The 25,279-nt window shown below is 43.9% G+C and overlaps 1 protein-coding gene across 2 annotated transcripts in view; it reads left to right on the forward strand.

Annotated features, from left to right (window-relative positions):
- Positions 1 to 25,279, forward strand: part of AOAH (acyloxyacyl hydrolase) — a 228,137-nt gene that overhangs the window by 183,621 nt on the left and 19,237 nt on the right. For both annotated transcript variants that reach the window (XM_073008965.1, XM_073008964.1), the window contains exons 14-16: positions 2,515 to 2,551; positions 3,298 to 3,372; positions 11,500 to 11,672. In XM_073008965.1, the coding sequence (XP_072865066.1) occupies positions 2,515 to 2,551; positions 3,298 to 3,372; positions 11,500 to 11,672 (285 nt within the window). The remainder of the gene's footprint in view (positions 1 to 2,514; positions 2,552 to 3,297; positions 3,373 to 11,499; positions 11,673 to 25,279) is intronic.

A 25,279-nucleotide genomic window follows, 5' to 3' on the forward strand; every position in this document is an offset into this window, starting at 1 on the left:
ATCAATTGTCCCCCAAACCTCAGCATTACACAATATACCCAGGTAAGAAACCTGTACATGTACCCCTGAATCAAAAATAAAAGTTGAAATCAAAATAATAATAATGATTCCTTGCCTCACTACAAAAAAGAAAGAAGACGACATAGCCATTTCTGAAAAAAATTAAACGTAGTATTCCAATATAGCCCAGCACTTTCAGTTAGGTATACCATATGCCCAAAACACTTGAAAGCAGGGACTATCCATAGCAGCACTATTCACAGCAACCAAAAGGTGGAAATAACCCAAATGGCCATCAACGAATGAATGGATAAACAAAATGTGTTATGAATGAAGCTTGAGGACGTTATGCTGAGTAAAATAAACCAGACCCAAAAGGACAAGTATGACTTGAGCCATCTACATGAGGTGCCTAGAATAGTTAAATGCAAAAGGGCAGAAAGTAGAAGGGTGGTTATCAGGGGCTGGAGGGAGGAGTTAGTGGAAGTTATTCTTTATTGCATTTTGAGTTTTGGTTTGATGGAATGATGGAAAAGTTCTGGAGATGGGTGGTGATGATGGTTGCACAACAATGTAAATGAACTGAATGCCACTGAGTTGTACACTCAAGAGGGGTTAAAAGATGAAATGAGGCCAGATGCAGTGGCTCACGCCTGTAATCCCAGCACTTTGGGAGGCCAAGGCAGGCAGATCACTAGGTCAGGAGTTCGAGACCAGCCTGACCAACATGGTGAAACCTCATCTCTACTAAAAATACAAAAATTAGCCAAGCATGGTGGCACACACCTGTAATCCCAGCTACTCAAGAGGCTTAGGCAGGAGAATCGCTTGAACCCAGGAGGCGGAGGTTGCAGTGAGCCAAGATCACACCACTGCACTCCAGCCTGGGCAACAGAGCGAGATTCTGTCACAAAATAAATAAATAAATAAAATAAAGATGTATATTTTACCATAATAAAATGGACATAAAGCAATATTTATTTAATGTACTAACATTCCTGAATCAACCAAGAGAACATCAGTGCTGCCTGTACAGCTTGCCACTAGCTGTATGTGAAAAAGAGGCAATCATTGCATAGCTACACAGCTTCAGTGAGACACAGGCCAGCACACCCTTCATGGCTGCACACTGTCCTGTTTCCCACATGGAACTGGAAGAACATACCTGGGTCTGCGGTAAAATGCACTTATCCCCAAGCTTCCAAGGCTGGAAGTTATAGGAGAATCTTCCTACGGAAAGGGGCAACAGGATGGTGTTTCTCCAACTCATCCACTGAGTTGCACCACCCACCTGAGAAATACTTGCTTATTTCTAGCAGATCTGTCTCTTGGGAACAAAAAGACAGTACACTAGTTTGGGTTCACTCTTTCTCAACTACAGCCTAGAGGAGCACTGTCCACAGGAAGCCAGAGTTCAGCATGGCAGACGGAAGGGACTGGTTCGAACTGCAGTTCTTCAAATGAGTACCTGTGTGGCTTTGGGTAAGCCACTTAAGTGGGCCTCAGTTTCCTCATTTAAAAGTGGGAATACGACAGTACCTACCTCACACAATTGTACCACAACTTAAATGAGCTGTAAAAGTGTAACAGCACCTAGAGTAAAATAAGTATTCAACAAATATGATTTTCTGTTTTTTGAGGCAAGTCTCTCTCTGTCGCCCAGGCTGGAGTGCAGTGGCACGATCTCAGCTCACTGCAACCTCCACCAACCAGGTTCAAGCAGTTCTTCTGCCTCAGCCTCTAGAGTAGCTGGGATTACAGGGGCACGCCACCATGCCTGACTAATTTGTTTGTATTTGTAGTAGAGACGAGGTTTTGCCATGTTGGCCAGGCTGGTCTTGAACTGGTCTCGAACTCCTGACCTCAAGCGATCCACCTGCCTTGGCTTCCCAAAGTGCTGGGATTACAGGTGTGAGCCACCATGCCCGGTCTGGATTTTCATATAAGAGATATGTTACAGGTGGTAATGGGATGGGGCAGGATGGTCATGTATATCATTACAAGAGTTGAAATATATCAACTCTACAATCTGAACCTTGTGTTGGCCAGACAGCCTGCGGGAGCCTCGGGAGTGTGCAGGAATAATAGGAGGAGATTAAATGGGGCTCTCCAAGGAGGTGGGCAATTCTTGTAACATTCTTTGCATTTTCCTCTAATTCTTCAACTCATTCTTTAATATTTTTGGTAGTTTGTCTGTTTGGTAGTAGATATATACTTTTTTCTCACATCTACTAGAAGATTTACTCATGTATGCTTAGGAAATGTCTGAAGACCCATGAATCCAAAGAAATTTTGGTTTTGTAAATAAACAGAAAAGCCCTTAAGGAGAGTTCCAGGATTAAACACTACAGAAGCTGATTGGAAGCAAATTATTTCCATCAATGTGTTTGGTCAGAACAACCTTTGACCAAACAGTAATGCTGCTTTCATGAGTTCAGTCAATCAGACTCCCATACTGATAGTGTGAAATTGAACTCACTAACTTTAATTGTTTTCTTAATTTTAATTATTCAGGTGCATCTTCCCGAAACTTGAAAAAATTTATAGAAAGGTAAGTGGAAGATAAAAAGTTGTTTTTAATTTGGTTCCTCATTTTGAATAAGGAATGAAAACCCTGTTATTACCCCAAAATCATTTTTACTGAGCATAAATAGCTTGTTAGTCACTATCCAAACTCTAGGATATCACTCCTTGGGCCAGTGAGCATAGAAAGTGATTTGCATATGTCCTCAAAGAAGGGTGATAAAAATGCATACAAAGTTGGCAAAACTTAGGTCTGACAGACAAAAGGATGATGTCATATTCCTGCTTTATGAATGAGAAAACATTTTTTGTGCTTCTTTGGGGCTTGAAATTCAGAAACAAGGCTCGAGTTGTCCTGACTGGAAGCCTCAAGAAGGCTTTGCCTTTTCAAAGTTGACTATGGGTCCATGGCTGCCAGGATATCCTAAGAACATGGACATAAGTAACCCAATAACTCACCTGTGCTTATTGATGCAATTGCTGTGAAAGATGCCAAGAAGATAGTATTGTGTCTATTTACCCAGGACCTCAATCCATTCTTTTCAGTTTTATGCATTTATGTGGCCTTTCTCTAATAGGCAAGTGGGACAATGATTATAGAGAATAAATGGGAAGTGGGAATGGTGGTTGGCTGTACTAGAATGAAAGAAAAATTGCAAAAAGGTTGCCAAGAGGGTGGTCATACCAAGATTTTCAAAGGCCCAGCCTGTGTCACTGGCTACATAGCTAGGTTTCCAAGTATCTGACATTCAGATTCCATCTATGTCTTCTCAGCTTGTCTAGAAACAAGATGTTGGACTATCCCGCCATCGTTATATATGCCATGATTGGAAATGATGTCTGCAATGGGTGAGTTATTGAGAAAAAGTATTTTCAAGGTTCTTTGACTCTGGGCTCTTCCCCACCCTCTCCTCACCAACTCCACTCCATTATAGCAGCCTGCTGTTCACCTGAATTTCTCTATCTTAGAAGCATGGCTGGGCGCAGGGGCTCACACCTGTAATCCCAGCACTTTGGGAGGCCAAGGTGGGAAGATCACCTGAGGTCAGGAGTTTGAGACCAGCCTGGCCAACATGGTGAAACTGTCTCTACTAAAAATACAAAAATTAGCTGGGCGTGGTGGCGTGTGCCTATAATCCCAGCTACATGAGAGGCTGAGGCAGCAGAATCACTTGAACCCAGCAGACAGAGGTTGCCGTGAGCCGAGATCATGCCACTGTACTCCAGCCTGAGTGACGGAGCAAGACTCTATCTTAAAAAAAAAGCAAGTCCTAGACACATGTGAAATCAATGGTACCAATCTGTGATGCTGAAAGCTTCTTTTGAAAATATCTGCTCCATTAATTATCAACTCTGATGTAACAACAAATGGGTGCGTCCTGATCAGTTATATCACAAGAAATGTGCTACTACTGACTGAGAACCCAAGATTGGGAATTGTGATTTTTTAAATAAAATAAGGCAGAAGCACAGCTACCCCATAAGAACATCGATCTCACTCATATTCTGATCTACTTTACTTCCTCATGTGGAAGAGACAGCTTAGACACACAGACCTACAGCATTTGCAAAGGAACTGCGGATAACTCATGGCCAATCCTATTTATGCCCATGGCCCATAGCAAGAAGGTAATTTTGCTAAACTGCTGATATTGGTAGTGACTTCAAAATGGTGAATTCCTTAGTTCCTATATAACATTTGGGGTGGTTTCTCAAAATCTGCGTACACCCCTAAGAATATGATGCATGTATGAATGCCATCTGTCCTGTGATTATGGCCAAAAAAAAAAAAAATGATGAGACAGGATTTAGAGCAACTCCCCAGTAGCAATAGCCACCCACTCACTATTTTAGGAAACAGGAAAGTAAGGCCAAAAGAAGTTCATGATTTGCCTGAGGCAACAGGGTTGATTAATGGCAGAGCTGGACTCCACCCCAACTGTGCTAGAAGTGGGCCATCCTGCTCACTCCCCTGTTTGCTTTCCTGTATTTCACTTGCCACGCTTTCCAAGCCCGTGCTGAAAACAAAACTCAATAGTATTAAAGTGTGTTTGCCCACACAGATAAAATTCAGATGGCAAAGGAGATGCAGACATAATCAGTGAAGTGCGTTCAGGGGAGGAGATGCCATAATGATCCAGAGACTCTGATATGCCAGATGTCACCTTGGTGCCCTTAGGCTGGTTTGCTGCTGGCCCCAGAACCCCAAGTTGGCCAAGGCTACATGCTTGGCACCAAGGTCTGTGAAGAGCCACCTGGGACTTTCCAGTAAACAACAAACACCCTTTAAGGACTGCCATAAACCCAGAGGTACATCACTCTATATCATTCCATCCTCCCAGCAGCCCTAAGAGGCAAGGATGATTGTCCCATTTTACAGATGAGGAAACTGATTTGGCAAGGAAAGGAACTTGCCTGTTCTGGTATTGAGCGTCAAAACTGGGAGCCAAACCAGGTTATCTAACCAAATTCCATTCCCTGTCTATAGTTCACACTGTCTTATTTTCTCTTTGACTCACTCACTTTTTTAAGTATACGGTGAGCACCACGATGTGCCAAGCATTGTGCCAGGCTCTAGGATATGGATACAATGGCAGAGAAGCCACAGCCCCTGACATCAGGGAGCTAATGGAAGGAGAAACACCGTGCTTCAGGCTCTAGCTGCCATCATGAAACAGAACAAGGCTATGGTCAGATCAGTCATTGCTCCCCCAGCCCCCAGAGCATGTCCTTCCAGAGAGGAACAGAGAACAAACTGACTATACTGAATAAAGAACATGTGCAGAAAGAGACTCTGGCTCCAAAAGCCAAAATCCCTGAAACTGTACTTTTCCAGTAAAACCTGCTTACCCAGACCCCTCCAGCCCAGTCCTACTTTTCCTTTCCCAAAGAGCTAAAGGGCAGGCAGACATCAGCCAGAGACCTGTGTCAGCCTCTCCCCTGCTGGGGATCTGGGTAGAGAAGCAGCAAGCATTTGGGTGAAAGAACAGAGTTGGCAGTATGGGATGTCCCTGTGGTGCCCACTTTGTGATGTCCTGTGGAGGGGTTAAAAAAATAAAGACAGATGGCAACTATACCTCCCCATCTGCCAGAACGTCAAGGTGGAGTAGATTTCCCAAAATGAGCAAAGGGATTTTATAAAAAGCTCGAGCAGCAAGGAGTTACATAATAAGTCTGTCCTGGAACAAGTTTTAGGATATTTGCTTGACTTTTTTCTTTTCTTTTTCTATGACAATGCTAGCTCTTACTGAAGTAACACATTTATGTGCTTTTTTCTCGATTCTCTAAATTTATCTAGTTACTCAACAAATACTGGTTACATGAATGAGGGTCATGATTGAAAGATAGCTTTTAGCATCAGGAAGTCAAAAAGAAAGATCACTTAGAGAACCTGGCTTTCTCATTGTAACCAAGCTCAATTTGATTTAGGCTAACTCAGCTTCGTTTGCGCTTTTCCGATCACTGCCCTTGAGGGCTATGTAATGTGAATAATATGAAAGGAGAAACATTCCTGAAAACAAGGCAAATGTTGGGGAGCTACAGCAGCAGAACCTTGGGGTGACAGAGGCAGTAGTGGGAAACAGGAATGGCCTCAGAATGTCCAATCATAAAGGCCAGTGACAACCCTTCGCCAACATCCCAGTGCAGCATCCCTGAAATGAGCATGGTAATTGCTGGAAATTCCATAGAATTATACAAGCATCTAGCACTAGCCCCATAAATGGATATAGTTTCATTTGTTACAGTGGACAATCACAGGACAGATGGCATTCATACAAGCATCATATTCTTAGGAGTATACACAGAAAGCATAAATTATACACTTTCATCTTATGGAGAGAGCCAGGACCACCCACACAGGGTGTCTGTGCCTGTCTGCCCCCAGCTATTGTTTTTCTTCAATGCCAATGCTTCAGGTTATGCCCTGGGCAGTTGACCAGCACTGCATTAAGAGGAAGCCAGCCGAGGCACTGACAGGTCACAGGCCCCAAGGAGCCTAGACTAGTGAGAAACCATCCATGCTATTTATTCAGATGATAGAAAAGCCAGCAGGGAAGGGAATGGAAAGAGCTCCTGCTGCTCAGAGGAATGCTCTCTCCCAGACTCCTCAGTGAGAGACATGGGTAGCAAAGGGAATGATAAGGAGGTTCCAACCAGCCAGCATGTTCCAGGCCACGCCCACTTTTAAGGGACGTTTAATGTATCTCTATGCATGGGGTAATATGGGAGGCCTCATCCCATTCCCAGTCTGTATCAATGCCCCTTCTCCCCAGCTACTCAGGAGGCTAAAGTGGGAGGATAGCTTGAGCCCAGGAGTTCAACCCTGCAGTGAGCTATGATCATACCACCGCCCTCCAGCCTGGGTGATAGAGCAAGACGCTGTCTCTATTTAAAAAAAAAAAAAAAAAAAAGATATCTCTTCAAGGGGATTGGATGAGAGCCCAATAATGTGATTGCAACTGGCTGGCATGAAGAAAAGGGCTAACTCTCTTACCTGGGTGTTTCAAAAACACAAATGCTAGCTGTAAGTGAGGTGTGAGCTCTTGACCACTACAGTGATCTGGGCTTTAGCTGTGGCTCCAGGAAGCTGATTTTCTGCACATGCTGATCAGTTTCTTCCTTGAGAAGGGACACCTCTCTCTGGCACCAGCCAGGTGAAATCTGACTGGCTTACCTGCCAGGGTAATGAAATGATCAGGCTTATTTTGCCTGATCAGACACAATTCATTAGGGCAGGACAGGCTTCAGAGTCACCCTCAGGAGTGAGGCTGTTCATCTGTTCCAAGCCTGGCCATGTGTTCCTGACATGTGTGAGAGCATGTCAGTGAGCACAAATTTCTCTCTCATTATTTTCCCCAATGTGGCCACTGTGCCCCAGGCTGGTTTTCACATCTTCTTTGTTAGCTAAGCACTCTCGATCTCTCACCTATCCATCTGAGTGTCTGGGGTGAGCTCGCTGGTGTGTGAGAAGGGGCGCTGGGACCCTGGGGTGAGCAGACAAATCCGGGGTGGCAGGTGCCTGGGACATCTGGGTTGAAAAGGGTTAGACACCTTCAGCCCAGCCTATTCGTCCTTTGGCAGACACCAGAGAGACGAGACCTAGGAGATAGTTCTCAACCACTAGGGTTCTTTGGTCTCCAGGATACTAGCACAAAGTCTCCCCCAGACATCACCAGAGGAGAAAGAGTACACAGATCAAAATGGCATTGAAAACTTTTCAGGGAGCCGGGCGCGGTGGCTCATCCCTGTAATACCAGCACTTTGGATTACACCTGCTGAGGCAGGCAGATCACGAAGCCAAAAGATTGAAACCATCCTGGTCAACATGGTGAAACTCTGTATCTACTAAAAATAGAAAAATTAGCTGAGTGTAGTGGTGCGCACCTGTAGTCCCAGCTACTTGGGAGGCTGGGGCAGGAGAATCACTTGAACCTGGGAGGCAGAGGTTGCAGTGAGCCGAGATTGCGCCACTGCACTCCAGCCTGGGTGACAAAGTGAGACTCCATCTCAAAAAAAAAAAAAGAAAAGAAAAAAAAAAAGAAAAGAAAAGAAAAAAGAAAGGAAAACTTTTCAGGGACAGAAGTCAAAAGGCACCTTCTGTGACATCTGAAAGGGGTGATCGCCCCATGAGTCACATAGACTCCCTTGCCCTTACCTGAGCTAAGAGTTGGTTGATTTTGCTATGCAAATTAGAAGTAAATTCTATAGTTGTACAAGGTGGAACAAAGGTAACTGGAGAATGTTTCATTATGGAACCAAGGCTTCCATTTTTATTTCACTTAGCAACTAGCCATGTTGATTATGCTTGCTTAATTTGTGGGTGCCGTTTCATAAGTACAAATTAGCTCAGATTCTTCGTTTAGCATCAGGGTTGTGCTTCTAACCAAAAAAATAATTATTTAATGGGGATTTGGGAAGACTTTGTCCATCTTAACTCATCTTGCCCTTATGTAGTTGGAGAACATTAGCTCAGCATAATTGCTTTGTGCCAAAGCGTGGCTGTATCAGCAGAAAAAAAAAAAAAAAGTGTGGCAAGACAAAAGTGAATAGGCAGTGTGTGCCAGCTTTACCAATGACAGAAGAAAGGCTATAGATTCCCGACTTGCCTTTCATTTCACCCTTGCTGTCACACTTCAAACACACAGTGAATACAGAACCTGAGTACTTTGGGCAGGTTCTTCAGTGCTGCTTCTATGCATATAGGAATCAAGTCAAAGCCCCTCCCCATGCTTCTGCTCTAGTAGGTAGGCAACCTAGTCGCAAATTGCTGAAGCTGCTTTTTATCAGGCTCGGAAGATTTTTATTTTTAAAATAGTGTAATTTTTTCCTGACAATGGAAAACATGAATTTAGCATGCAGTTCTACACCCTGAGAGTTTGTAAAATTAGACACCTTTTTTTCTCCCCCCTTAGGAGACTCTAGCGATCCATTACATAGTTTAGAAGCACATACACCAACCACAACTGCCACCCTACTGGCTACCCCCACAGCACCAGAAGTATTGTTGTAGTCAGCAATACTTTTAGCCATCTTTCTATATTAATACATACAAATTACTTCTTTTTTTTTATTCAGGTGAAATTCATGTAATGTAAGACTAACCATTCTAAAGCAAAAATTCAGGGGCATTCCCAGTTCACAATGTTGTGCAACCAATGATATCTAGTTATTTGATTCTTCCTAACAGCTATATAGAGTTCTATTGCACAGGTATACCATAATTTATGTATTCAAGCTTCTGTCTTTTTCCAGTTACACACTACATCAAGCAGTATTGCAGTATTTGTATGCACATTTTTGTACATTTGTGGAAATGTTACTATAGGATAACTTCTTGAAAGTGAAATTCCAAGGTCAAAAGTTAAGCCAACTTCAAATTTGGATATATTTTGAAAAACTGACCTCCAAAAAGGCAGTGCCGATATTCATTTATGAACTCCTTTAAAAGTGAGAATTACGGATCCCTGGGGGCCCCTTTCTGTCCCCTCTTCCCATATCACTTATGCCCCGGGTCCAGCCTCTGAGTGATGGACTTATTTTATCTGGTTCACAATCTGTCTTAAGTTCCCTAGAGCTGCCATAACAAAGTACCAAAACTGGATGACTCAAAACGCAGACATGTATTTCATCACAGTTCTGGATGCTGAAAGTCCAAGATCAAGGTGTCCACGGGGCTATACTCCCTTTGAAAGCTCCAGGGAAAACTCCTTCCTTTTGTCTTTCCGCTTCTGGTGGCTCCCAGCGATCCTCAGCACTCTTTGACTCATGACAGCTGTAACCCCAGTGTCTGATTCTGTCTTCACAAGGCCTTCTTCCTGGTGTGTGTCTGTGTGTCCTCTCCTCTTCTTTTAAGGATTCAGTCATTGAATTTAAGGCCCACACTAATCCAACATGACCTCATCTTAACTAATGACAACCATAAAGACCCTATTTTCAAGTAATGTCACATTCTCAGGGACACTATTTTACCCACTATAGGATCACTGGGGAAACTGGAATTTTAAGTATGCAAAAGAGAAAGTAACACTGTAGCATTGTTCCATTTAGGGAAAAGACAGGCAGTTAGAGCCTAAAGAGTGGATGAAAACCCCAGAAAATTCTGTATTCTACTCCCGAGTTAATGCAGCTTAGGATACTAATCCAAATTTGATGTGTTCCTGAAGGTGTGTCCAAAAGTCAGTTGTACAAAGAAATGAACAGTAATAAACATATACTAATGCCAAAAATACTTTAGCACCATTTGCCTTTTTAACGTAGCTTTCTTAAATAATTTCAACATTTATTTTAGATTCGGGGGTACATGTGCCCATTCGTTGCACGGATATAGTGTATGATGCTGAGGTTTGGAGTACAAATGACCTCATCACCCAGGTGGTGAGCATAGCACCCAATTAAACATAACTTTAAATCAACCAATGGGTGCAATTTTAACATAACTTTAAATGATGTCTTTGCAGTATTTTGTACATTCCTTACTTCTTTTCCAAACCAAATGAAAATAAGTAAGTCAGCTTAAATTCAATAAATGTCTGATTGAGGGCAAAGATTCATCACTTTCAGCTCACTTAGGAGCTTCACCTCTGTCTGACATGCTTTGATTTTAGGACTGTGTCTCTCATAATTACTTTCAGCACTTTCTTTTTTTATTTTACTAACTTTTACGAAATAAGAAAATATAATTTAAAAAATCAAATACCCTCTAGAGAGCACAAGCACTACTATATAAAGACAACAATGCAGGCTGGAATTGATGGTTGGAAATGTTGTTGCAGGGTATAGCCTGGAATAGAAATCCATCAGGAAATGCATGCAAGTCCAAATCCAGTATAGAAACTGAAGAATAAAAAGCAAGCTATAGTGTGGACATATAACTTGGTCAATAAGATTCTGTTTCCTAGCTGTGATACATCTGAAAAGTTTTAAAGACCAAATTACAGACCTCAAAGTGTCAAATAAATCATAAGCAATACCAGACCCCTTTCATTTCAAACACTGTGTGAGTCAGGCCAGTGAGTTTATGCTACAGGAACAAAGGAACAAACGGCCCCTAAAATCTTAGTAGCATAAAGCAACAAATGTTTATGTCTCTCTCATACTACTTGTCCATCAGAGATCACCATGGGACTCTGTTCTGAGACTCAGATTGGTGAAGCAGCTATCTAGAACATTGCCTATACCCATGCAAAGAAAAAGAGCATTCTAGAAGGTGTCTCATCACCAAATATGACACGTTTGTCACATAGTCCATAGTCCGCTCAACCACAAGGAAGTCAGTAAGTACAGTCTATGTGCCAGAAAGGTGGAAATCCAGGAATATTTTGCAAATAGCTCCAATGACCACCACATTCTGTGTGTGTGTGTGTGTGTGTGTGTGTGTGTGTGTGTGTGTGTGTGATGCATCTTGTATTTGCGTGCAACTTGCATGCATCTATCCTTACAATCAACCAAGATATTTTCTATTTATTCCACCAACAGGAAGAGTGACCCAGTCCCAGCCATGACCACTCCTGAGAAACTCTACTCCAACGTCATGCAGACTCTGAAGCATCTAAATTCCCACCTGCCCGATGGCAGCCATGTTATTTTGTATGGCTTACCAGATGGAACTTTTCTCTGGGATAATTTGCACAACAGATATCATCCTCTCGGTATCAGTTTGAAGATTCTTTTACTCTTTAATAACGTCAATGTATATACAGTTCAATGTATATATGGTTCAAACCATATAGAAATGTGCCTAAAATGCCATCACGGAACATGGATCAGAGCTGATGAAGGCAAGAGCCCCCAGGTGCAGTATCTAAAGGTCATTATCCAGAGGTGAGCAGAATCAGATCCAAAGGCAGAAAGGGCAGAAGTAATTCACGAAGAATTAGGACACATTGAAAGGTAAGCGCTCAAACCAGGAAATTCCTCTAACAGAAGGTGAAATGTAAAATGAGCTGAGGAAGCCCAAACAGGAGACACACCCGTGAGTCAAAGACAGGGATTTCTCTGAACCTCAGTGGTAAGTGCCTCCTGGTGGCCTGTTAGAATTCTCTAGAGCATGGTCCTCCAGCCTGCTCGTTTCCTGCTTCTACACTCTCTTGGGGTCCTTAGCTCTGAAAGGCTTTAAAATGTTCCAGGAACTTTCTAATGGCAACTCAAATATTCTTGATACTGTACAAATAACATAAAAGTGCTAGTAATTCACATTAGGAAGGTGTGATCCTTAACCCTGTGAGATAGATGTTTTCATCAACCACAATCATTTCATTTTATAGATGAAAAAACCAATGCTCAGAAAGGTTAGGTAGCTTGCCAAATATCACAGAGTTCACTGAATATGTTGTAGCAGGGCTCTGCTTTCTGTATTTCAGAGGAGAACGTATTTAGTAAGTGCCAACTATGTGCCAGGCACTGTTCTAGGCACAGGGTAACCAGCAGAAAACACAATAGTCTTAAGTTCCTGCCCACAGAAAGCTTATATTACAGTGGGAGAATGACTCAAAAGTATGTCAGAAGGTGATAAGTGCCATAGGAAGAAAATTGAGCAAGGAAGAGGAGCAGGGAGCTGGCCTAAGTCTTCCCTGATGAGCATCTATAAGAAGAGGCCTGGGTACCCTCCTCTCAGCCCCATATTGACAGCACCTGCACCAATCTATCATGAAGAAGGGGCTATCCTTTCCCTGGTGTTACCCCACTCACCTCCTGAGCCCAACCCACTAAAAGGTGCTAGCAGTCCAAGCACCTTCTTAGGAGTCAGGTGAGAAATTCAAAGAAGACCTGAAACTCATTCCTTCACGCCCTCCTTAGAGGGGGCAGGTGGGGAGCAAGATTTCCCATTTCAGGCCATCAAGAGCCTTTTCTTGCATATACAACTTTGTATATCTTTCCAGTCTTCCCTTGTCCTCTTCCTGCAGTCCCTGTCTAAGACAGCCCCCCTACTTCTCCCTTAGGAAATTCTGCCTCTCCCCACCTGGGAAAAGAGTAAGGGTCCTTTAGCTAGCTCTCAAAGAGCTCTGGTCTCTTAATTGGAGGGACAACAGTGGTCACCCACATTCCAGATTCTCCACCAATAAGAATGAAACCATTTTCCTCTTGACTTACTCATGTATCACAAATATTATTATCCAAGCAAAATACTGTCCAGCCTCACCTAAGTAGAGCATATTCTTCCTGTTCATGCAACTTTGACCACGCCCCGTTAGAAATAACATAATCACACATGGAACTTCACTCCATTCTGGGCTGCTTTGCATGTATAAAGGACACCAACCTTGCATGCATAAAGGACACCAACCTGGGCTAAGAATGTCTCTTTGAAGCACGGGATATGAAAATTGTACATCTGCCCTCAACTGATTCTTTCAGATTTCCAAATGTCTCTCCGACACTAAGAAATGCTTTGGAAAGAGAAGCTGGGGGCAGGGAAGTTTGTTCCCAATTTACTCCATCTCAGTAATAGCAATTTGACTTCCATTTTTCTGATTTCAAATCCCGTTTTCTTTCCACGAACTCCGGTTACGCCACCTCCATAAATTCTTTCCGATATGCCATGCAATTCACTTGATTTATGAGACATATTTGATTTCATAAATATGAGATCAAATGTAAGAATGACTCCATGCAATTTGGAAAGGACTGGAGGAAGGAAAAATGTGTGTAAGAATATAAGAATGAGGCCAGGTACGGTGCCATGCCTGTAATCTTAGCAATTTGGGAGGCCAAGGCGGGTGGATCAACTGAGGTCAAGAGTTCAAGTCAAGCCTGGCCAACATAGTGAAACCTCGTCTCTTCTAAAAATACAAAAATTAGCAGGACATGGTGGCACACGCCTGTGATCCCAGTTACTCAGGAGACTGAAGCAGGAGAATCGCTTGAACCCAGGAGGTGGAGGTTGCAATGAGCCGAGATCGCACCATTGCACTCCATACTTGGTGACAAGAGTATAAAACCAACCAACCAACCAACCAACGAACAAAAACTCTGTCTTAAAAAAAAAGAATGGAGGACGGAGCAAGATGGCCGAATAGGAACAGCTCCAGTCTCCAACTCCCAGCGCGAGCGACACAGTAGACCGGCGATTTCTGCATTTTCAACTGAGGTACTGGGTTCATCTCACTGGGGAGTGCCAGACGATCGGTGCTGGTCAGCTGCTGCAGCCCGACCAGCGAGAGCTGAAGCAGGGCGAGGCATTGCCTCACCTGGAAAGCGCAAGGGGGAAGGGAATCGCTTTTCCTAGCCAGGGGAACTGAGACACACAACACCTGGAAAATCGGGTAACTCTCACCCCAATACTGCGCTTTAAGCAGACAGGCACACCAGGAGATCATATCCCACACCTGGCCGGGAGTGTCCCACACCCACGGAGCCTCCCTCATTGCTAGCACAGCAGTCTGTGATCTACCGGCAAGGCAGCAGCGAGGCTGGGGGAGGGGCGCCCGCCATTGCTGAGGCTTAAGTAGGTAAACAAAGCTGCTGGGAAGCTCGAACTGGGTGGAGCTCACAGCAGCTCAAGGAAACCTGCCTGTCTCTGTAGACTCCACCTCTGGGGACAGGGCACAGTAAATAATAACAAATGCAGCAGCTCTGCAGACGCAAATGACTCTGTCTGACAGCTTTGAAGAGAGCAGTGGATCTCCCAACACGGAGGTTGAGATCTGAGAAGGGACAGACTCCCTGCTCAAGTGGGTCCCTGACCCCTGAGTAGCCTAACTGGGAGACATCCCCCATTAGGGGCAGTCTGACACACCACACCTCACAGGGTGGAGTACACCCCTGAGAGGAAGATTCCAAAGCAAGAATCAGACAGGTACACTCGCTGTTCAGAAATATTCTATCTTCTGCAGCCTCTGCTGCTGATACCCAGGCAAACAGGGTCTGGAGTGGACCTCAAGCAATCTCCTACAGCTACAACCTACAGCTGAGGATCCTGACTGTTAGAAGGAAAGCTATCAAACAGGAAGGACACCTACACCAAAACCCCATCAGTACATCACCATCATCAAAGACCAGAGGCAGATAAAACCACAAAGATGGGGAAAAAGCAGGGCAGAAAAGCTGGAAATTCAAAAAATAAGAGCGCATCTCCCCCGGCAAAGGAGCGTAGCTCATCGCCAGCAACGGATCAAAGCTGGACGGAGAATGACTTCGACGAGATGAGAGAAGAAGGCTTCAGTCCATCAAATTTCTCAGAGCTAAAGGAGGAATTACGTACCCAGCGCAAAGAAACTAAAAATCTTGAAAAAAAAGTGGAAGAATTGATGGCTAGAGTAATTAATGCAGAGAAGCTCACAAATGAAATGAAAGAGACGAAAACCATGGCACGAGAAATATGTGACAAATGCACAAGCTTCAGTAACCGTCTCGATCAACTGGAAGAAAGAATGTCAGCGATGGAGGATCAAATGAATGAAATGAAGCGAGAAGAGAAACCAAAAGAAAAAAGAAGAAAAAGAAATGAACAAAGCCTGCAAGAAGTATGGGATTATGTAAAAAGACCAAATCTACGTCTGATTGGGGTGCCTGAAAGTGACGGGGAAAATGGAACCAAGTTGGAAAACACTCTTCAGGATATCATCCAGGAGAACTTCCCCAACCTAGTAGGGCAGGCCAACATTCAAATCCAGGAAATACAGAGAATGCCACAAAGATACTCCTCGAGAAGAGCAACTCCAAGACACATAATTGCCAGATTCACCAAAGTTGAAATGAAGGAAAAAATCTTAAGGGCAGCCAGAGAGAAAGGTCGGGTTACCCACAAAGGGAAGCCCATCAGACTAACAGCAGATCTCTCGGCAGAAACTCTTCAAGCCAGAAGAGAGTGGGGGCCAATATTCAACATTCTTAAAGAAAAGAATTTTAAACCCAGAATTTTATATCCAGCCAAACTAAGTTTCATAAGTGAAGGAGAAATAAAATCCTTTACAGATAAGCAAATGCTTAGAGATTTTGTCACCACTAGGCCTGCCTTACAAGAGACCCTGAAGGAAGCACTAAACATGGAAAGGAACAACCGGTACCAGCCATTGCAAAAACATGCCAAAATGTAAAGACCATCAAGGCTAGGAAGAAACTGCATCAACTAACGAGCAAAATAACCAGTTAATATCATCATGGCAGGATCAAGTTCACACATAACAATCTTAACCTTAAATGTAAATGGACTAAATGCTCCAATTAAAAGACACAGACTGGCAAACTGGATAAAGAGTCAAGACCCATCAGTCTGCTGTATTCAGGAGACCCATCTCACACGCAGAGACATACATAGGCTCAAAATAAAGGGATGGAGGAAGATTTACCAAGCAAATGGAGAACACAAAAAAGCGGGGGTTGCAATACTAGTCTCTGATAAAACAGACTTTAAACCATCAAAGATCAAAAGAGACAAAGAAGGCCATTACATAATGGTAAAGGGATCAATTCAACAGGAAGAGATAACTATCCTAAATATATATGTACCCAATACAGGAGCACCCAGATTCATAAAGCAAGTCCTTAGAGACTTACAAAGAGACTTAGACTCCCATACAATAATAATGGGAGACTTCAACACTCCACTGTCAACATTAGACAGATCAACGAGACAGAAAGTTAACAAGGATATCCAGGAATTGAACTCATCTCTGCAGCAAGCAGACCTAATAGACATCTATAGAACTCTCCACCCCAAATCAACAGAATATACATTCTTCTCAGCACCACATCGTACTTACTCCAAAATTGACCACGTAATCGGAAGTAAAGCACTCCTCAGCAAATGTACAAGAACAGAAATTATAACAAACTGTCTCTCAGACCACAGTGCAATCAAATTAGAACTCAGGACTAAGAAACTCAATCAAAACCACTCAACTACATGGAAACTGAACAACCTGCTCCTGAATGACTACTGGGTACATAACGAAATGAAGGCAGAAATAAAGATGTTCTTTGAAACCAATGAGAACAAAGATACAACATACCAGAATCTCTGGGACACATTTAAAGCAGTGTGTAGAGGGAAATTTATAGCACTAAATGCCCACAAGAGAAAGCAGGAAAGATCTAAAATTGACACTCTAACATCGCAATTAAAAGAACTAGAGAAGCAAGAGCAAACACATTCGAAAGCTAGCAGAAGGCAAGAAATAACTAAGATCAGAGCAGAACTGAAGGAGATAGAGACACAAAAAACCCTCCAAAAAATCAATGAATCCAGGAGTTGGTTTTTTGAAAAGATCAACAAAATTGACAGACCACTAGCAAGACTAATAAAGAAGAAAAGAGAGAAGAATCAAATCGACGCAATTAAAAATGATAAAGGGGATATCACCACCGACCCCACAGAAATACGAACTACCATCAGAGAATACTATAAACACCTCTACGCAAATAAACTGGAAAATCTAGAAGAAATGGATAATTTCCTGGACACTTACACTCTTCCAAGACTAAACCAGGAAGAAGTTGAATCCCTGAATAGACCAATAGTAGGCTCTGAAATTGAGGCAATAATTAATAGCCTACCAACCAAAAAAAGTCCAGGACCAGATGGATTCACAGCTGAATTCTACCAGAGGTACAAGGAGGAGCTGGTACCATTCCTTCTGAAACTATTCCAATCAATAGAAAAAGAGGGAATCCTCCCTAACTCATTTTATGAAGCCAACATCATCCTGATACCAAAGCCTGGCAGAGACACAACAAAAAAAGAGAATTTTAGACCAATATCCCTGATGAACATCGATGCAAAAATCCTCAATAAAATACTGGCAAACCGGATTCAGCAGCACATCAAAAAGCTTATCCACCATGATCAAGTGGGCTTCATCCCTGGGATGCAAGGCTGGTTCAACATTCGCAAATCAATAAACATAATCCAGCATATAAACAGAACCAAAGACAAGAACCACATCATTATCTCAATAGATGCAGAAAAGGCTTTTGACAAAATTCAACAGCCCTTCATGCTAAAAACGCTCAATAAATTTGGTATTGATGGAACGTACCTCAAAATAATAAGAGCTACTTATGACAAACCCACAGCCAATATCATACTGAATGGGCAAAAACTGGAAAAATTCCCTTTGAAAACTGGCACAAGACAGGGATGCCCTCTCTCACCACTCCTATTCAACATAGTGTTGGAAGTTCTGGCTAGGGCAATCAGGCAAGAGAAAGAAATCAAGGGGATTCAGTTAGGAAAAGCAGAAGTCAAATTGTCCCTGTTTGCAGACGACATGATTGTATATTTAGAAAACCCCATTGTCTCAGCCCAAAATCTCCTTAAGCTGATCAGCAACTTCAGCAAAGTCTCAGGATACAAAATTAATGTGCAAAAATCACAAGCATTCTTATACACCAGTGACAGTCAAACAGAGAGCCAAATCAGGAATGAACTTCCATTCACAATTGCTTCAAAGAGAATAAAATACCTAGGAATCCAACTTACAAGGGATGTAAAGGACCTCTTCAAGGAGAACTACAAACCACTGCTCAGTGAAATAAAAGAGGACACAAACAAATGGAAGAACATACCATGCTCATGGATAGGAAGAATCAATATCGTGAAAATGGCCATACTGCCCAAGGTAATTTATAGATTCAATGCCATCCCCATCAAGCTACCAATGAGCTTCTTCACAGAATTGGAAAAAACTGCTTTAAAGTTCATATGGAACCAAAAAAGAGCCCGCATCTCCAAGACAATCCTAAGTCAAAAGAACAAAGCTGGAGGCATCACGCTACCTGACTTCAAACTATACTACAAGGCTACAGTAACCAAAACAGCATGCTACTGGTACCAAAACAGAGATATAGACCAATGGAACAGAACAGAGTCCTCAGAAATAATACCACACATCTACAGCCATCTGATCTTTGACAAACCTGAGAGAAACAAGAAATGGGGAAAGGATTCCCTATTTAATAAATGGTGCTGGGAAAACTGGCTAGCCATAAGTAGAAAGCTGAAACTGGATCCTTTCCTTACTCCTTATACGAAAATTAATTCAAGATGGATTAGAGACTTAAATGTTAGACCTAATACCATAAAAATCCTAGAGGAAAACCTAGGTAGTACCATTCAGGACATAGGCATGGGCAAAGACTTCATGTCTAAAACACCAAAAGCAACAGCAGCAAAAGCCAAAATTGACAAATGGGATCTAATTAAACTAAAAAGCTTCTGCACAGCAAAAGAAACTACCATCAGAGTGAACAGGCAACCTACAGAATGGGAGAAAATTTTTGCAATCTACTCATCTGACAAAGGGCTAATATCCAGAACCTACAAAGAACTCAAACAAATTTACAAGAAAAAAACAAACAACCCCATCAAAAAGTGGGCAAAGGATATGAACAGACATTTCTCAAAAGAAGACATTCATACAGCCAACAGACACATGAAAAAATGCTCATCATCACTGGCCATCAGAGAAATGCAAATCAAAACCACAATGAGATACCATCTCACACCAGTTAGAATGGCGATCATTAAAAAGTCAGGAAACAACAGGTGCTGGAGAGGATGTGGAGAAATAGGAACACTTTTACACTGTTGGTGGGATTGTAAACTAGTTCAACCATTATGGAAAACAGTATGGCGATTCCTCAAGGATCTAGAACTAGATGTACCATATGACCCAGCCATCCCATTACTGGGTATATACCCAAAGGATTATAAATTATGCTGCTATAAGGACACATGCACACGTATGTTTATTGCAGCACTATTCACAATAGCAAAGACTTGGAATCAACCCAAATGTCCATCAGTGACAGACTGGATTAAGAAAATGTGGCACATATACACCATGGAATACTATGCAGCCATAAAAAAGGATGAGTTTGTGTCCTTTGTAGGGACATGGATGCAGCTGGAAACCATCATTCTTAGCAAACTATCACAAGAACAGAAAACCAAACACCGCATGTTCTCACTCGTAGGTGGGAACTGAACAATGAGATCACTTGGACTCGGGAAGGGGAACATCACACACCGGGGCCTATCATGGGGAGGGGGGAGGGGGGAGGGATTGCATTGGGAGTTATACCTGATGTAAATGACGAGTTGATGGGTGCAGCACACCAACATGGCACAAGTATACATATGTAGCAAACCTGCACGTTGTGCACATGTACCCTACAACTTGAAGTTTAATAATAATAAATAAAATAAATAAATAAATAAATAAATAAAAAAGTAAAAAAAAAAAAAAAAAAAAAAAGAATGTAAGAATGGTATGTAAGAATGACTCCATGCAATTTGAAAAGGACTGAGGGAAGAAAAAAGGATGATTGGGGGATTTGTCCACTTCTGTGGATTCTCTAGGCCAGTGGTTCTCAACTGGTGGCAACCCACTCACCCCCACTCTGCTTTTATCACATTTGGAGATAGAAGAGGGGTGCAACTAGGCTGGGTAAAGTGGCTCATGCCTGTAATCCCAGCACTTTGGGAGACCGAGGTGGGCGGATCACCTGAGGTCAGGAGTTCAAGGCCAGCCTGGCCAACATGGTGAAACCCTGTCTCTACTAAAAGTACAAAAAAATTAGCCGGGCATGGTGGCAGGCGCCTGTAATCTAAGCTATTTGGGAGACTGAGGCAAGAGAATCACTTGAACCCAGGAGGGGGAGGTTGTAGGGAGCTGAGATCACACCATTGTACTCTAGCCTGGGCAACAAGAGTGAAACTCAGTCTCAGAAGAAGAGGGGTGCAACTAGCATCTAGCAAATAGAGGCCAAGGGGTTTGCTAAACATCTACGATGCACGAGACAGCACCCCAAAATCAAGACAGTCATACAAGGTTGAGAGACTGCTCTAGACTTTGCCTTGTCCTTGTCAAGTGGACTCTTTCTGGCTGCTAATCACACCCTAGCTTGTCACAGCACAAAATGGGAAGAAGAAAAAGATAGAACAAGTTTGTTCTATAGAAACATCAGTAGTTTTGAAAAAAAAAATCCAATCAAGGAGAAAGCTGAAACCATCTAAAATTTGTTTGATGCTGATAAGTAATTATTCACATCCTAAATTATCTCTGCTGCCTGGTTGCCATGGGAAATAAATTATAAATTTCTCAACGAAGCATCAGAGTCCTTCCTAGAAAGGCTGGGGAAGTAGATGGCATTTGTCCAGCATCCCCAGGCCTCCTTTGACAGGACTCGTAACTCACACAAGATGATAGACTTCAAGAGGGGGCCACATTAGGAAGGTGTGATTCTGTTTTTTTCTTTCTTTATTTATTTATTTTTTTTGAGACGGAGTCTCGCTCTGTTGCCCAGGCTGGAATGCAGTGACCGGATCTCAGCTCACTGCAAGCTCTGCCTCCCGGGTTTACGCCATTCTCCTGCCTCAGCCTCCTGAGTAGCTGGGACTACAGGAGCCCGCCACCTCGCCCGGCTAGTTTTTTGTATTTTTTTTAGTAGAGGCGGGTTTTCACCGTGTTAGCCAGGATGGTCTCGATCTCCTGACTTCGTAATCCACCCGTCTCGGCCTCCCAAAGTGCTGGGATTACAGGCTTGAGCCACCGTGCCCGGCCTCTTTTTTTTTTTTTTTTTTTTTTTGAGACAAAGTCTCACTATGTCACCAAGGCTGGAGTGCAGTGGCGCAATCATAGCTCACTGCAACCTCCGCCTCCCAGCTTCAAGCAATTCTCCTGCCTCAGTCCCCGAGTAGCTGGGATTACAGGTGCCTGCCAACACACCGGGCTAATTTTTTGTACTTTTAGTAGAGATGGGATTTCACCATGTTGGCCAGGCTGGTCTCGATCTCCTGATCTCAGGTGATCCACCTGCCTCGGACTCCCAAAGTGCTAGGATTACAGGCATGAGCCACTGTGCCCAGCCGAGAAGGTGTGATTCTTAAAACGACCCTGTGAGATAGATGCTTTCATTAACCACAGTAATTTTATTTATTGCTCTTGTGCTGTCTCTCTTCTGCTCTCACCCCAAACCCCGTCTTTGGATGTTGAGTCAGCAGTGAAGCAGGGTTCATGCTGGGCCAGCCTCAGGGTTTGGTTGCTCTGCCTAGGCCACCATAGATCTCATCTTAGCCAGCAGCTGGACACTCAAGTCTGATTCCTGGGCACCACGTTAAGGGTTGTGCTAAAGGTGCTGCGCAAAGAAAAAAAGTAGGGGGGAAGGGGACGAGTTCCACTTATTTGGGCCTAGAAATGTGGTGACCATAGTGTTTAGACTTGACTTGGGCCACTTCTTAAAAATTAAGAAAGCGTTCAGGAAACAGAGGCCTGGTAGGAGACCCCCTGGTCAGTGACACAGTCTCTGCTGCCTCCTTTCCCCTCAGAAGGACAGGCAGGAACTCAGCCTGAGCCACCAGTGAAGGCAGGGTTAAATGCCACAGCACCACTCAGCAGGTCACAGGGGCCCAGAACAAGAGCAGGTGGCTGTCTTACTCCTGCCAGGGAGGAGGGGGTGACCAATCCCGCCTGGCATCCCTCCTTCTCAGCCGGGTTTGTGACTCACTACCCAGTCTGTCACTGGCTGCTGAGGGCTGGGGCATCCCACAGCCTCTCCTAGTCACTAAAATTCCTGGTGGGAGTTTATTGTCTTCGTGAGGAATTACCAGACAGCAAGCCTCACACCCTGGGATTCTACTGGCATGGGTCTTTCGAGAAAAGTCAAGCTTGGCCGGTCACAAGTCCTCTCAGCCATGGTCCGTAAGGAAGGCGATCATTCCAGAAATATCTCTGAGATTCCTATTCTGTGCTTTTGAGTAAAGATGACATAAGACGCAGTCTGTGTCCTCAAATGAGAGAGAAAAGACAGCTCCACTGAGGAACGCAGCACATGGACCCTGATAGCGAACGTGCCGAGTGCTCATGAGGACGGGCAAGTCACAGGCCTTCTGGGGCCATCCCAAAGGTTAGACGATAGGGAGGAAGCCAGGGACTCCTGGCTGCAAATTCATCTGCTAGTGGGCCTGCCTTGAAGAGCTTCTGCCACAAAACAGCAACTTCATCTTGCCCCAATTACTCTTAAACTTGAAACCAAATGCCTTTTTAAAATACCTTGGTGTTTCTATTTTATCATGCGCTTTTCCTCTGTCTGAATGAATGTGGTTTTAATACATTTACATGGCATTTCATGGAGATGTGACTGATCTTTGTTGGTTCTAGGTTTCTGTGGTACCTAAGATTTCAATTATGTTTCCAAAATTAAATAGTTACCAGAGACCCTGCCCTAAAGAAGTTACAGATTACGAAGACACAAGCCGACACTTAGCCAGCTGGAGAAGAACAGGCCTTTGATCTTCACACTGGGACAGCCCACTGGCTCCCCACAACACAGACACACACACCCACACAGAGACACACACACACGCAGATACACACATGCAGACACATACACACACACAGACACAGAAACACACAAAAACACAGAGAGACACAGACACAGAAACACACATACACAGACACACACGAAGACACACAGAGACACAGACACACAGACACACATGAAGACACACAGATACACATAGACAGAGCTCCTCGGCCCTTGGTGATTCGTGGCCACTGTGGGACAGTCCTCCTGGCCTGCCCCTGGGCTTTCTTGATCAGCTTTCCTATCCAGATGGACTTTCTAACCAGGGAGTCACAGACACAGCCTCTCTTCATGCACCCCATAGAGGTAGGATCAATAGGCCAAAATTACATTAAAGCAACAAAGATCAAAGCCAAAGCTTAAAAAGAAAGAGTGGGAGACCAACTGATGTTGCCAATAAAGCAAACAGTGTAAGAACCATTTCCCTCTTCCCTTCCTCGAAACCATAAGTCCATCGCAAGCACCCCTAGCCAATCTTCCACATGACCAGCCCCAGAGTCCCTACCCTCTAACAGGCAGAAACACCAGAGAGGAGGGACACTGACTCATTACAACTTTCCCAGGTTCTTCTAAATGCACCTAATGTGCCCTCATCCTGTTCAGCAGACCTAGCCACCCACACTGAGGATGTTCCCTTTCTCAATCACGTCCAGCTGGAGGTGGAGCCAGGAGACAGAGGGAAAGGGAGAGGGACTGAGGAGGTGCAGAAGGGGGGTACCCCTCAGGGTCTCATTGGGAACTGTGCTGGCCATCAGCAGAAGGACAGCAGGAGAGGGCGTCAGGCAGGATGGAGCAAAGCCAAGGCGGGCCTTCATCCCCAAGGAGGAGTCAACCATGAAGTTTCCAGTGTCACAGGAGCAGGACAAACTCCGGCCTCTCTGGATATCAGAGCAATCCAGGCCTGAAGGTGGGGAGGAGAGAGTGCACGGTCAGGCATGAGGTGCCACCTCCTATCAGGCTGCAGAGAGATGCTGCCCCTCAGGGGGAGGGGACACCCCAGGGCCCAGAAGGGTGGCAGGGCCCCAGCCAGGCTACATAAGTTTCACTATGAGGCCCCAGTTCCAACATAGAGACAAGATGGCACCAGGCACCAAGGCAAAAGCAGCCAGACACTGGGCCCTCACAGAAGGTGGGGAGACGGAAGGTCACAACTCAGTGGCAGCCCTCAAAGGGGAAGAACTAAGCCAGAAGAGCACGTGGAGAACCCAGGGTGGGGAGTGGAGAAGGAAAACGTCAGTCAGTGCAGCTGAGACACATTCAGGAAGGGAGCAAATGACAAAAAGTACACACACACAGACACACACACAATGGAACAAAGCCTCGGTGGGTAGAAGTAGGAACTTGGGGGAAAATGGGAGCTCAGTGTTGGACCCATAAAATGAAAGCAAGGACAAAAGCCGAGGGCTTGGGATTCATTTAAAATGTGAAGATACAGAAGCCTGTACGGAAGACAGACCTGGCGGGTCACTGTGACTTTAGTGGCCGTAATGAGCCTGTGGCTTTCCCGTCCTGGGACTCACTCAACCACACAGAGAGATAATAAATTTTTTCTCTATGACAAGAAAATTGAATCTATCTTCCAGTCTAACTAACCAGAGGTATAAGTGAAAAATAAGACTGTGTTCTATCACCTTCAATCTTTCTCTTCATTCTGAGATAGGTCCTATTATCTTCCTTTATGTGTTCAAGAGTGTGAGCAGTGTTAATGGATACAATGTCAGTCATTCACCCCCGAGCTTTGGGGAGCCCTGGATTTTGTGTGTCAGCCACAGCATGAAAGTCTAATTGCTTTGGGGGGAGTATATGCTGGAGATGGGGTGGAGCAGTGTTGGAAGAGAGAAGAAATCACCCCCACAGATTCTGGGACTATAGCTGATGTTCAGAAAAACTGGATGAACCCTCATCTGGTACTTTTCACTTTGTTATGTACCTCTGTAACCTGCACTAGAAA

The sequence above is a fragment of the Chlorocebus sabaeus genome, chromosome 21, assembly GCF_047675955.1.
Source record: "Chlorocebus sabaeus isolate Y175 chromosome 21, mChlSab1.0.hap1, whole genome shotgun sequence".
In the NCBI taxonomy this organism is placed as follows: domain Eukaryota; kingdom Metazoa; phylum Chordata; class Mammalia; order Primates; family Cercopithecidae; genus Chlorocebus; species Chlorocebus sabaeus.